General features: G+C 45.3%; 1 protein-coding gene across 1 annotated transcript in view; it reads left to right on the forward strand.

Annotated features, from left to right (window-relative positions):
- Positions 1-1308: 1308 nt before the first annotated feature.
- Positions 1309-14823, forward strand: part of LOC119443023 (tensin-1-like) — a 283272-nt gene continuing 269757 nt past the window's right edge. The window contains 1 exon segment of the mRNA XM_037708140.2: positions 1309-1649. Coding sequence (XP_037564068.1) covers positions 1470-1649 — 180 coding nt within the window. The 5' untranslated portion in view covers positions 1309-1469.

Raw genomic sequence — 14823 nt, forward strand, 5'->3', positions numbered from 1 at the left:
ACGTTCGTATCGTTAAGCCGTCATCACCCATGATACCAATCTTTCATACAAACATTAAATAAAAACAAAGAGGTGAGTTTAAGCAGTGACGTCATTGTGCGAGACATGCAAAAAAACAAAAACCTTACTTGCATTGTTAACGTGTGAGTACGCCTCTGTAAGAAGACTGTAAGTAATAATTACGTCGGAATATTTTTTTTTGCAGAATTCGCTGATTTACAGGAAGCAGAAAGATATATATATATATATATATATATATATATGCACCCATTATAAGGCAGTTAGTAGTACTGTAACTAACAGTAGTACTACTATCAGTTAGTAGTACTGTACGGTAGACTAGTACTGTCTTTCACGCTACATACATCTTTGCTACATTGAGTTGTTTGCCTTGCCGACGGAACACTTGGCATATGACTCTTTCTTTAGGAGCCAAGGGGCGAAAGATATGTTTTTGATAGTGTGAATAAATAACATTTTATTTTTAATATAAGAACGCAGAGAGTACCAAGTTCACTACAGTCGACTCCCGTTCATTAGACCCTGGCTCTACCTTAGACTTGGTCCAATTATCCGAAAGGTCGAATTAAGAATTGCGACAAAATGAACGAATAATTTTTTTATTCTTTGAAGCAGTCAGTAATGTCGCTTTGCTTCTTCCTCTTTAAGCGCGAATCAGCCAGCATGCGGCGAAGAGCGCCGACATAGTTGAACGCTCACTGAGCGCTGGGCTGTCACGTTGCTGACTGTGTCGTCGTCGGTGAGGTGGCGCACAAACCTCAACACTGTTGTCGGCGCTAACAAAATTCTAAAAAGAGACGAAAGCAGTAACGCCGTCTGCTGAATTTCTCGTGTTTTGAAGGTTTTAGTAACCGCTACGCGCATGAGGGGGTGCCGGTTGGGGTTTTATTCCATAGCATTGTATGGTTTCTTGTCGGGACATTACAGTGGTTCGAATTAAGCGAAATGACGAATTAACCAAGGTCGAATTACCGGGAGTCGACTTATATTGTAATGAGGAGAGTCGGCTTTCTTAAAGCATACTTTATTATTGAAGACATTACGTATAATTTGCTGGTACGCATGAGCCTCTCACTGCATGGCGCAAACCAATCTCATCCGCGCGGTTCCTGTACACGACCTCGTCGGCTCGTTGAAACCCTTCAATATCGGACGTCCTTCGCGGCATGGATGTTTTGCTTTTGCCGCCGACCGGAGCTCCCGCTCGTGCCGCTGCAGCTCGTCGCGGGTTTTAAGCACCGCCGCTGCGCGCCGAACGGCGCCCGATCGTCGCGAAACAGCGGCGTTCGAGCTGCGGCGCGCGCGCGACCCGCCAATTTTCCCATTATTGTGGCGCCGCGCACAACCGCCAAATAGCGACGTTATGCCTTTACCCGCAGCTTGCCGCTGCGGCGAATGCCGGCTCGGCTGACGTTGAGCGTGCGGCGAACACGCCGATTGGTCCGTTCATGCTGTCCGGCGACAGATTCGCGTCCTTCCTTTGCCCGGACTGCACTGTCAAGTTCACAACGCTGTCGCACTTGCAGGCGCACTGGCTACGCGAACATCATCGGTGTCAGCGGCAGCAGCAGACGACGCTGCTGCTGCAGACGACTGCGGCGCCGGCGGAGCGGAGCGACTGCGGTCATGTGAGTGTATAGTTCTGCTGCAGTGCGTTTGAATTCGCTCAATTTCAGTGAAGAACAGTCTGAATTTTCTCATTTGATGATGGTGAAAGGGGTGTAACCATGCTGAAACGTATAAGCAAAAGGGCTGGGGGCGACTTACAAATTTTTATCTCGTAAACAAAAAACAAAAAAAATAATAATAATCATAATTGCCACATGTACCGCTTTACATCGATAAGTTAGCTTCTCAAGTAACAATGTAAACATCAATAAATAAATAAATAAATAAATAAATAAATAAATAAAAAACTGCGTTAAATACACATACTTCTGCGGAATATTTAAAGCGCTTGTGTGACGTCATTATTATTATTATTATTATTATTATTATTATTATTATTATTATTATTATTATTATTATTATTATTATTATTATTATTATTATTATTATTATTATTATTATTATTAGAAGTTAAGAGCAACGTCATGACAACAGCACGCATATTTTTTTTTCTTCTGTAGATTCTGTACCATTGTGTAAGGTCTGCGAGATCAATGATGTCATTGCAATTTTTGATGCAGCCTTACACTTTTCAGCTGACACTAAACTCGTTGCAATAAGGGGTATGCGCTCTCTTGGCTCTGTTTACAGGCTATCGAGAGTATTCAATTCTCCTACACCATTCCGCAAGTTGTACACGACAATCTGTCTTTCTCAACTCGAATATGGGTCGTTCCTCTGGAATGGCATTTCTAGATCCAACAGTGACATTATAGATCGGGTCCAGAAAAAAATGTTTCTAAGCATATATCATCACCGCTATGCTAACACGGATGATGGAACGTCTTCTAGCACTGTTGGCTTGCTGTCATTGCCATTACTTCGCTGCCGACGTAATCGCGCTGACCTTCTGTTTATTTTCGAGCTCCTTCACGACATCCTCACCTGCCCCGATCTCCTCAGTTGTATCATGTTTCGTATTCCGTGCAAGATCACCAGAGAACACAGACTTTTCCATGTTCCTGCCTGTCATCGCCAACACTGAACCGTGCACAGAACACAGGGTCTTTAACGCTTATTTTCATGGCATGGCATGGCAAGAACTTTATTTTCATGATCCTGATATTTTTCATAACTTGCCGTCATTGTTCTTACCCGAGCTTTGCGTTGTTGTGTCATAGTTTCACGTATTGTTCAACTGCCCTGCTCCTTCTTCTTTTGTATTCACCTTGTGCCTTGCTGTATGTACACTCTTCTTCTGAGATTGTTCTTCCTATTCATTTTTTTTTTTACTAATATTCCACTGCTGTTATTTTTTTTTCAATGTATGCGTATGCCAACACTCAGACCTGATGGTTGTTCCTGGGCACGGTAAATAAACATGATTTATTGATTAATTATTATTATTGAGCGTACTTCTAGAAACAATTTTAGGTGCGGAGCCAACCAAAAGGCACGCAACAAACTCGGCTCTCCATAAATCAGGGCCTGCTGGCCTCTTTTTTCAGTGAGGTTCTTTTTTTTATTATTATTTTTACAAAAAATATTTTAGGCAGCAAAATTGAGGATATGAACTGATTAAACATACCGGAAGTATTCAAACCCATACTACCGCATTGAATGTACCAGAACTTTATCGCGCACTCTTCTCTTGCGATTTTCTGCGGCGGCAAAAGAGTGTTAGTTCAGAATGAGCAATGCTGACAGTGTAACGAAAATGATAAAGCGAACCGTTTCGTCTACCTCTCGCGACGAATCATTAGAATGCGGATGACCGCGACCGAGTGCAGCTGGCAAACTTCTTTTTACGCCATCCGTGTTCCATTTAGCAACGGGCCTAAATGCTTCTCCAGCTAAAATGAGTTCCGGTTTCCTTTTTTTTTTTTTGCTAACAGTGCTAACGCGTCTCGAAGCCTGCTCTTCTGTAAATGACAGAAGAGCAGGCTTCTGTCATTTACATTGGCATCTGACGGCACCCTCGTGAACGTCAAAAATGTAGTATTATACCCGTATCACTCAATATCACAAGATTATACGTTGGCTGTCTATTGAACACTCCTGTTGTTCGCTCGGTCTCGACAGCTGTCGCGTTCGCCAAATATTCTAAAGCGTTAGCTATGACCATTTTAGACAAATTCGTAGGTCACTTGCTGTTGGTTCATGCCAAAGATCCTTGGAGCAGGCTGTGTTCGCCTTTCTCCAAGGATCTTGGCGAACACAGATTTCTTTATTTAGGTAAAAATTCTCGTGTACCGTGCAATGTGTGCACTTTAAAAGAACCTCAGGTAGTCAGAATTAATGCAATGCCATACACTATGCGTCTCTGATAGGCCCAGTGTTGCTTTGAGGCGTTAACACCCTTGAATCAATCAACCAATCAACTTCTTCATTACCTTACAATGACAATTCACGCGCTCTTACCAAAAGTGGGCCCAAAGAAGTTTATTGTCATATTTCCACCGGTGATTTCTTCTTTCTTGGACTAAGAACATACGCCAGATGAACTGTTCACTGGCGAACGCGTATCTGTTATCTATTGCGGTGTCATTCTTGGGACAAGTAAGGCAGATTTCTGAGAGAACATATTTTTGTGCAGGAGAAATATCCTGCGAATGAATTCGTGAAAATGAATGTAATCTACAAAACTTGATCAGTTACCGTCGTCTGTCTACGTTCGCGGATAATGACGGGATACTCCGTTTAAATATACTCATATTAAGGTCCTTAATGTATTGAAGGACCCTGCTCATGCACTCCATATCCAATACTTTGATGTGTTCACGCGCTATAGTATAGCATGACAATGCCAGTGATGTTTATTGTTGCATCGGTACAGTGTAATGACACGAAGGAGTGTGCGGAAAATGCTGTCATTTTGAGCATGAAGTCGATATTGTTCTGTGTTATCTTTTATTTGTTAAAGGGAATATGAGAACTGTTTCATCCCTCCCCCTCTTTCTTTCCTTTTATTTTCTCTATCTTTTTTTTTTTTAACAGCGGCGCTTAAATATTCGTTCATGACACCTTGATTTTTACATTCCTGCTCACGTAAATCACACTGAAGCTTGTTGCAAAAGGACATTTCTCCAAAATACATAACTTCCTAATAATATCCATCACGTTGGTTCGGAGCAGATTATGGTCACGTTGGAGACAAGGCGTGTTTTCTGTTCGATTAGTTGTGAAATCCGATGTTTTGCGCAGAGATTCTATTTATATTTCTTCAGTCTACTCTAGCTTTGCGCCAAAGTAAACAACCAAACGGGTAGTTCTCATCTGTGGAGCGGAAAAGAGTTGCTTCAAATCGACTAGTTCCTTTTTTCTTGTGTAACACTGTGTGCTAGAGACAAGGGCTAATGATCGACAAACACAGGGTCTTATTTGAAAGTGAATTCTATTGAACAGAATGTTGCAAATATAAACATCAGGACACAATGTTCAGCTTCAAGCTATAATGTTTAGGTTCGTCGTTCGTATTGTATTTGCCTCATTTGGTGGTTTACTAGACGACGAAGTGGAATACTAACTATAGCTCCCGGTATACCCTGCTCCAAACAGTGAAATTCGTCGTAACGGTTTATAATTAAGTAAAGTGTGGATTTTGGTGGGTTGGTAATCTGTGATTAATGCTCAGTGCATAAAGAAATCTGACGCGTCTTGTCTTTTCCTGCGTTACGGCGTTTAAAATATTAGGTAACAGCGCAGATTAACAGTGCAAATCGCACAAAACGATGCGTGAAGGCGTAACGTGACAGCGGGAACTGTATGACCGGTGTGAACTCAGTAATTGTGTGACCAATCAACCGCTCATTTCACTCGTGTAAACAAAAATGCCGGTCATCTTGCCCTGAAAGTTTTTCGAGAAATTTCCTCAATGCCTTTGCTTTTCGCTTTTATCGCCGCGGATACTACAATCGCTATCTAATACATGCTCTTCTTAGAGGACCGCTCGTTCCATTACTTGCGTTCGCGACACCCGTCCATTCAAGTGCCTATCATTTTTCCTTGACCAGGGCACAGGCAACTTTCTCTCTGGCCCTTTTTGGCCACGGTCCAAGAGCTTCCTTCCCATACCGCGCTCCCGTCCCACTGGAATTTGTCTCTTTCTGCGTAATTCGTTGTTTCTTTTTGTCCCGCTAGTCTCCTGCGCACCGAATAGCTTATATTGCCTAGTGTAATCGCGCTCCAACATAACCGTGCAGCAGTTGGAAAGCTGGAGCCGACGTGAACCAGACAAAGGAATGGGAAAACCGGCGCGCATTGTTCCTATATTGGCAAGTACAGTGCTTGCCACACCTAAAGAGCGCGCCTATGTAACAATATCTTAGAGCTGATTACCGTACCTGTAACTTTACAACGCGGTCTTTCAACGTAGCTTTCCTTTTAGAAAGTATCTTAACGTTGTGTCATGTCATACTGAACGCTTTTGTTTGAGAAATCAGCGGTAATGTAAAAGGTAATTTTGCTTGGACGCTAACCAAATGTTCCTTTTTAGCATGACCAACGCTTTTTTCACGAGCAGCAAATACTTAGGAAACAGGCAAGCGGTGACAGACTGGTATATCCACGCAGCCAACAGCTAAACAAATTAAGTGCAGTTTCTGTGCAGTAAACTATAGCAGACTTTACGCGAAGATATTGGTAATGCCATGCGAGGCCCTATAGATCCGTCTGCATCGAACCAACACTCATACGCACACGCACACAGTGTGTATCGGCGCCACCGCAAGGCATTTGCTGAAATAGTGCACTGAAAATATATAGCGGACGCTGTTAGTTTCGGGGGAGTACAAAACGTCCAAGCCGAGCCTGCGTTCTGTGTTTGCGCAGTGCCGCCGAGGCGTTTTCTTGGGTACGCTAGCCCCGTATTTCTAGAAAATGGTTACCCCATGCCAACACCATGCATTCTATTCAATTTTATATAAATATAAAGTCTATTGAGAACTAAGGGAAGCCAGTAGAAAGGCAACGTATCTGATTTTGTAACGGCTGTAACGCAGGGTGTCGCCAGAAGAGGACACTAGGGCTTAGGCCAAGCAAAAAGAATTGGGCTCCATCATTGTCCACCTCTATTTCGCTTTTTGCCATTACAAACAATAATATTTGGCAGATATGTTTTGTTTGTAGCGAAACCTCACGACTCCGGGGTCTATTGGAAGTGCGCTGATTAATGTAGGTCGTTTATTTTGCCTATACAGTGAAGCTAACGGCAGTGACCTCCGCATATTCGCCGCGTCAACTTTTGTAGAACGCGACGCTAATTTTCTGCGGTGCGCGATAGTGACAGCTTCAGCGCGCCTCAGCATGCTGCACTGATTTAATACGACGATGCATACAACTGCTCGTTGTGCGCACGGCGAAAGAGCAGAACAGATGCAATGCGCCATTGGATGGATCGTAAGATAAAGAGGGGAAAATAACGTGGAAAATTGGGGCAAGGGGAAGCAGACGACACGCGGGAGTTTGCTTCATCTGTCGCCGCAGTTTCTGTGCAAGTTTGTTTATTTTCATGCAATGACAGATGTGCCAGCGGCGGTTGTCAAGTGCGCGTGACCACGATGTATGCGTACTCTATATAAGCGGTAAAATAAGATTCCACTTCCTCGCATTGTTCGTGCTCTTCACTATTGTTCTTTCTTAGCATTGTTTAACCGTCTTCTTGCACTATATCAAGGATTACTCAACCCCGTGACAGAGTCTGTGCATATGTTTTAGATAATGATGAACAAAGCCGATGTCTCTTTCAACTTATTTGCCAACATGCCCGACCGGCAGAAAGCTTACTGTGCAATCGGTGTAACTGATCATTTAATTATGTCACTGCTATTATGAATAAGAAGCTATGGTTAAATAAGAGATGTGTGCTGCTTGGAACGGCGTGCTAACGTTGCAACAACCGAACTCCAACGCTTTTTTTTTTTTTTTAGCAACTACTATAGGGTTAGGGAGCACATAACCCGCCGTGGTTGCTCAGTGGCTATGGTGTTGGGCTGCTGAGCACGAGGTCGCGCGATCGAATCCCGGCCACGGCGGCCGCATTTCGATGGGGGCGAAATGCGAAAACACCCGTGTACTTATATTTAGGTGCACGTTAAAGAACCCCAGGTGGTCTAAATTTTCGGAGTCCTCCACTACGGCGTGCCTCATAATCAGAACTGGTTTTGGCACGTAAAACCCCATAATTTAATTTTTTTAGGGAGCACATACATTTTTCAGCTAATTGAAATGAAATATTTCTGCTATACTGTACACATGATTCCTGTTCTTATATAAAAAAACACATTTAAGTGTAATAGGATTACGAATAACGATTCATACATCCCTTGTCTCAAACCTATTTTATTTGAAACGAAAGCCATGTCTTTCTTTCTGCAGTTCGAAACGAAACCTACTGCTACCGTATTTTTTTTTTTTTATTCTGCCGTTTGTCTGAACAGGTGACTTCAATTAACTATCCATTGATTTCGAAATGTATCATTGTAGTCCGAGCGGCTTGGTTGAATATCCATTGAACTGCCTTGCTTTCCAAGCCCCAGTCCCTCTCACCACCTGCACCCCCTTCTAATTTCAGCACAATTGGAAGAAGAGGCATTTTCAGCACGTCGAATAGCGTCGAAGTTTAGCACGTCAAATAGTCCGGACTGGCGTTCGTCGCTTCGAGGGCCATCGTCGCCGCTTTTGTTCTGCTTCGCCTCAAAAATAGCTAGGACCTTGGAAATTGGGTTCGCTGTGAACAATTCCCAGTGCCTCTTATGAGGGCGCTACTTTCTCGTACGGGTGGGTGCTTAGTCATGTGGTATTTTTCTTATTCCGCGCGTGCGCGAATTCATTGTGTCCTTTCTTCCTCTCTCTCTCATCTTTCTGTTCTCCCTTTCCCGCTCCCGCTCCCCCCCCCCCCCCCCCGCACTGTAGAGTAGCCAACCAGACGCTCGTCTGGTTAACATCCCTGCCTTCTCACTTTCTTTCCTTCTCCCTTCTTATTCCGCTGGCTTTCTTTTTCAGCCGACAAAAGAAATAAGCGCACAATTATTGGCTTGCTGAAAACCATGACAATTCTATGTTTGTTGTAACTGTCTACAACTCCGTAATTGACACCTTTATCATTAGAACTATAATTCACTAGTTAGGTAATTGATCATTATTGCGCAACTGGTGGTCAACCACAAAAATATTACTGGAAGGTGCTCAACTCAACTGCGAAAATGTACTCGGATCCGTTCGCGTAAAATTATGCATCTTTGTATAATAGTTGGAACACCTTCTATATCGGCTCAACAGAAATCAGTACAACAAAAGCATATGTTCATATGTGCATACAGTAGAGCCGTGCACGCACCAGCGCTTAATCCAAGCAGACAATACGCGGGGCGACTGCGGTATATCGAGAAATTCAATTTATTGATTTATTTTTTTAAAAGCGTCAGACAAGATTTGCTCATGCGTCCTTTCATTTTTGCGATACTAGCAGATATGGATTGTTCGCATATGTAGTATCGCCTTCTTAGAAAATTAAAAACAGGTATGGTCAGTTGCAGAAGTAAAAATGTCGCAGTTTCACCTGAAAGGCGAAGCATCCATTGCAATAGCAAATTAGTGGAGATCTATATGGAGTAAGGATAGTAGTTTTATCAGCTGTATACACTTGGACATGTAGCAGCACCAGCAACGCGCAGAACTATTGTCTGTATCAGGTAGATAAGCCGAAGTGATACGTGCCTGCGTGCAGCATCTTCGGCGCATGCTCGCCACTTGTGTGCCCTTTCCTGTACTGGGTATAAAACGAGCACGAATAAACGCTGGGTTGTACAGGTCCAGGCTGTTACTCTGTCGGCATTACTAACGATACAGTCGACGCCGTCGGTGTTCTGCCCGCGATCGCACCGAACACGCACGGCATTGGTGACTGTTGCCGGTGCCTCTGTCGGCGGCTCGGAGGTTTTCGACAAGATCAGAACGGGACACTCGTCGAGCAGCGTCGGAAGTATTTACCACCTTCTCGCCTCACAACGTTTTTATATAAATACGCATTTGGTGCCGCAGCTAAACGTCGCCTCCCCGTTCCCCCACGGCCTTCCGCGCGACGGAAGAAGTCGCGTTCGCTCTCCACCGTGCGTTTGCTCCCCGTGGAAGCGCGCGTCCCTCGCGCTGCTTTCACTCGCACATACAGCATACGGCGCGCGGCGACGATTTCATCGCCGTTGGACTTCATACGGAACCTCACGGCGACGACGACGACCACGGCAGAAATACGCTTGGAGTGTCCATATAATTGCTATCGCAATAAAATAGCGCGGGCACCACTTACTGGACGCAAAACTTCTCTATGGCTTCCATCGAACTTTGAATACCGAGACACTGTTGGTCTCGCGGTGCAGATAGAATTGCAAGTACTGGTGAATATACCGAAAAATACGTAACGTAACGCCTGACGTTTGACGCGTCTACTTGCCTTGGAAAGACATAACCAATTGCACTTTCAATCGAGACCTTGGTAAGTGTCCTTATATATATGTATATATATATATATATATATATATATAATCAGTGAAGTAAAGAGTAACCGGAGCCGGCACAGAAGTAGTTAAAAAAATAGAAGCACGTAGGAAAAACATAAGACTTTACTGACGTTTTGGCCGGGGTCCGGCCTTCATCAAGGCCTTCATCATATATATATATATATATATATATATATATATATATATATGGTCGCAGTGAACTACACGAACACTATTTGTGGCGTATATATACACGAGCTCTGCTACTCGAGGCTTCCCTCTCCAAACTTCTCCACAAGCTAACTGTTTGTTATTCGTGCTTCCCTTCTCCGCACATCAGCTGTGTGAGAGCAGACCCCCCGCATATGTATCCTCGGCGAGACACCGACGCCGAACCCGGAGAATGGGGCAGGGAAGCAAGGTCCACATGCCACACCTTAGTGACTGTGTTTCAAAACACATTAAAACCCCCGTGATGGCGAATATCGGGCACTGGTGCTAGGCTCGGCGAACCTAGTCACCACCTTTGATTACAGTCTCTGGGATTGGCCCAGTTTTGATCCGGGATCGACCCAGCTTGCTGTAACCCTGTCTCCGGCATCGACGCACTTTACTCGGCGATATACAGACGACGACAACGACATGCCGAACCCCGGGGAGGTATAGGCAACGCTTTAAAGCATTGTTTTGTAGCAATGTCCCAGTCGTCGTCTCGTTTGAACCCTATATAGCGTCTTTCCATTTCCCTTGCGACTGTAGTGCGGGGCTCCCTTGCACTCAGTCGATCTGCAACCGGATGGTGTGCACCGCGTGGCGATTGATCTGAGTGGCGCAGCGTTTAGGCAGCTGTGACACGCCCACCAATTTTGTCCGTGTGCGGACGCACTGCCGAGGGTTTTACTCTTTCGCCCCACGTACGCAGTACGTGATCTGCGATCCCTGTCCAAGGTTTCAACCGCGAAACGGTGTATGCTGTATGAAGTTCGAAGGTTAAGGAGGGTTAACGATTGTGATGAGGGTCCACCCTGTGGTTTAAAAGGCTCGCGCTTTTGCTTTCATTCTTCCAAAGGTTACTACGTTTTTCTCCCTCAACAGCTAGAAGTAAAGCGCGTCACCGCCCACCCAGCGTCTCATGTGAACTAGTTTTATCGTGTATCAGTTGCTGCGAAAGAAAAGCACAGTTCAAATGTCAACAGTGTAGGGTCTGACTGATGTTAAAGGGACACTAAAGAGAAACCGGAAGTTGAGCTTAAATGGTAGATTATCCTTTCACGATCACAGCCATACCATTCTTACTGCAAACAGATGTTTAATAGGCGAGAAAATAGCGAAAAACTGAAGGATAGGTGCTGACGCCGCTTCGAATTTCCCGCACTACACGTTCTGACGTCGGAGATTACAAATGCAGGACGGTCGCGATTGGTCGAGAGCGACTTATCGCTGTTAATAAAACGCAAAATGAAATACACCTTAAACGTGCATAAACAGCATTTGCCAACTTTTTAAACCGTTTCAAGCGAGGAAGTACAAGTTTAGCACAAAATTAAATAAATAAGAAAAAATGGCATGGTGATACATCCGGTCGTGATAGCTTCGTAGTTTCGTTTTTGGTCAATGCATCGTCGCGGGCGCCTGTTCCGCTCTACGGTGTTTGGTTGCATGTTGCGTGGCTCAAAAAACGTTGACTTCGCGGGAAACAGCCAGAAAATGCCTCGTGTGTGTAGTGTTGAGGGCTGTATAAATGGCCCAAGGCGCTTGCTCAGGGGCAGCGGTAGTGTTGACTCGATTGTGTCCTTTCATGTGGTGTCGCGCGGTGAGCCCCGGCTCCCCGGCGTTCGCAATGGCTCAGTGCTCTGCCGATGATAAAACGGCAAAAGAGCCAGAGAAACCGATGGTGTGCTCTCTGCATTTCTCGCCCTCGGAAAGTATCTTGGCGTGCCCCAGAGGCCAGTCCTTTCTCGAGCAGCTGTTCCCTCAATGCGGCCTTCATCAAACCCCCTTCCGGTGCCCCTGCAGCAGCAAACTGGCGGCTCGGTGAGTGCTGAATGTCATTAAATAAAGCCACGAAATATCCATACCGAGTACGTGCGCAACTTTCTACGCTTGTTCTGTCGGGAACATCGTCGCCTGGCGGACCGGACGCTTCGCCTACCGTCGACGAAAACGAAGCTCTCCGCCGGCGCGGCCGGCGGCTCACCGCCATCGCACGCGGAAACACCTACCGCTCGAGCACGGAGGATCATTTCGCGCTCCGTTTCACTAAATATCGCTGAAATGCAGTACTGCTTACCTGGCGAGCTCTTCGTTGCAAGGTTCAGCTGCAGCAACGGTATCCATCGCGGCGAACGCAAACGCAGCGACCATGCATGCGGCCATGATGCATCCAGTGCCTCCGCCGTTTACGCAAGCGGTGACGTATCATGGCGCATTCTGATTCGCCGAGAGCAATGAAATCTGTGACGACACTGCTTCAGCGCCAGATCTGGGGCGAGAGAAATTGAGGAAGAGATATTTGGTCTTTGTTTACGAATTTCTCCGCTAATAACTCATATTTTTGCACCCAACAAAAACTGCATGCATTCCTGAAGGTCCCTCTTTTATTCCAGCTGAACTTCTTGTTTCTCTTTAGTGTCCCTTTAATGCGTATATTCAACAGATGGAACCATCTTCAGAAAAGAAAATGTGCAAGTGGTTTCAGCGCGCAGTTATGATGCCACGCCAGCAAGATGACAATAGGAGGAGGAGGAGAAAAAAAAAAGAAGAAAGGAAAGGCAGGGAGGTTAACCAGACGCACGTCCGGTTTGTTACCCTACACGGGGGAAGGGGTTAAAGGGATGAAAAGAAAGAAAGGAGAGAGAGGGAAGAAAGTACTCTCAGTATGAACACGTGCGGTTGTCCAACACTACTATCGGTCACTGAGGCCAGTCGACTTCATGAACTGTAACAATGCCCGCGTCGCTTAGTAAGCCTGCGACGCGTATAGGGCCATGGTCCAAGAATCTTTGTCTCTGAAAACGGTCTGCTGTCTAATCGGTTTAACACACTCCGAGGATGACAATGATAATTGATTCCAAGGGGGGCTGGAAAAGAGGTTGACATAAGGAGTGCGGGAAATAGGCGGGATATCCAGGAAATTTTCAACACCAAGTGACTGGCGAAGGCGGGAGTGAACTGAAAAAGGAAAGAAAAGAAACTCATGAGAACAGTATCCCCATGTAGAAATGAAATGGGACATGGTTGGCATTGCAGAAAAACAATAAAAATGGTGGAAAATGCATTTTTTATATATGAACTAACAAATACTAGAATAGCCGAGTCAGAAAACGTATATTTGAGCACATATACTGCAGATACCATGACAATAATTGAGCAAAAATCTACAGCGAAGGCCACCACGACTGAGGCTGTTCAATCTGTCTGTATACAACGAAGGAATATAGGCGTCCCCGAGGGCTGATTTGTTGTTTTACAACGAACGACGTAGCGTCAACGTAGCCATATCTCTCCGTACTCTCCGCAGAGCCGCGATGCACATTGGAAGGGCCACCGTGCGGAAAAGTCCGGCCAATTCGTAGTCGCTGTGGTAGCATCCCTACCCTCACTCCCCACCCCTCTTTCCCCGTTTACATTCTACCGATGTAATGATCTGCTCGGAATTGACAACTGACGCCATCACGGAGGCCATAAAGGACGGGATAGACACAATGGTCCACGAAGGCCGCAGTGATGAAGAGCCTGCAGACTAACAAAATCATTTTACGAGGGTGACAATAGCGGCATTCGACGCTCGGCAGCTGCGGCACTGCCTGATTTCGCCTCTTAGCATGCCGCGAACTTCTTTGCAACAGCGTTGGCTGCAGTCGCGAATTCAGTCGAACGAAGTACGCAGAGGAATATTAGTGATTTAATTCACTAAGTATCTATTGAATTCATGTTAAACAACTGTTTTCTCTTGACATTGAATGAGTTAAGCCTGCTCTATTGTGAGCGGTACGGCGCGTTATCGTTACACCGAAGTGACCTGCATAACGAAATATTTTCGAGGTCCCGAGGGATTCGTTATAAAGGCGTTTGACTGTATAGGACTTGTCAGACTGTGATTTAGCAGGATGACTTGGGTTAGATTACAGCTCGAAGGCAAGACGAGGATGTAGACAGGACAAGGACTAACTAACGCTGACTTCCTCGTTTTGCCTTCCTGCTGTAAACTCACGATAACACAAAGCTATTGGCCCCTGACGACGGCACGAAGTGTAACTGTGTAGCTCTAGCAATGCTTGTGCTGACGTATGTCTGTGTGGGTGGAAAAGCGTTGACAGTGCACGTGCATAAGAGCCTCTCACTTGTAGAAACGTACATCACGCTTGCATTAACACTAAGTGTGAGCACCTCGCCTGCAACGTCAACTTCGCCGTGCTTGACCAACGATAACAACAAGGCAGAACACGATATCGCCTCTATTTAGCCTACAAGGCATGATGAAGTGTAGTATTTCTCGTTGGACAGAGTGAAGCAGGAGAGGGATGTGTGCCATATGAAGGGGCCTACTCAAGATCAAGCTACCGTGCACCAGCAGCCTTCGTTGGTCAACGTTCGTCAAGGCACAACGGAAGGCAATGTTTCGGCTCTCTGTGCGTGTTGCAGTCGGCTGTATGAAACTAAGTTGCTTTAATCTTTCTTTCAATTTTCGTTCATTTTG

The sequence above is a fragment of the Dermacentor silvarum genome, chromosome 2 (genome assembly GCF_013339745.2).
Source record: "Dermacentor silvarum isolate Dsil-2018 chromosome 2, BIME_Dsil_1.4, whole genome shotgun sequence".
Taxonomy (NCBI): Eukaryota; Metazoa; Arthropoda; class Arachnida; order Ixodida; family Ixodidae; genus Dermacentor; species Dermacentor silvarum.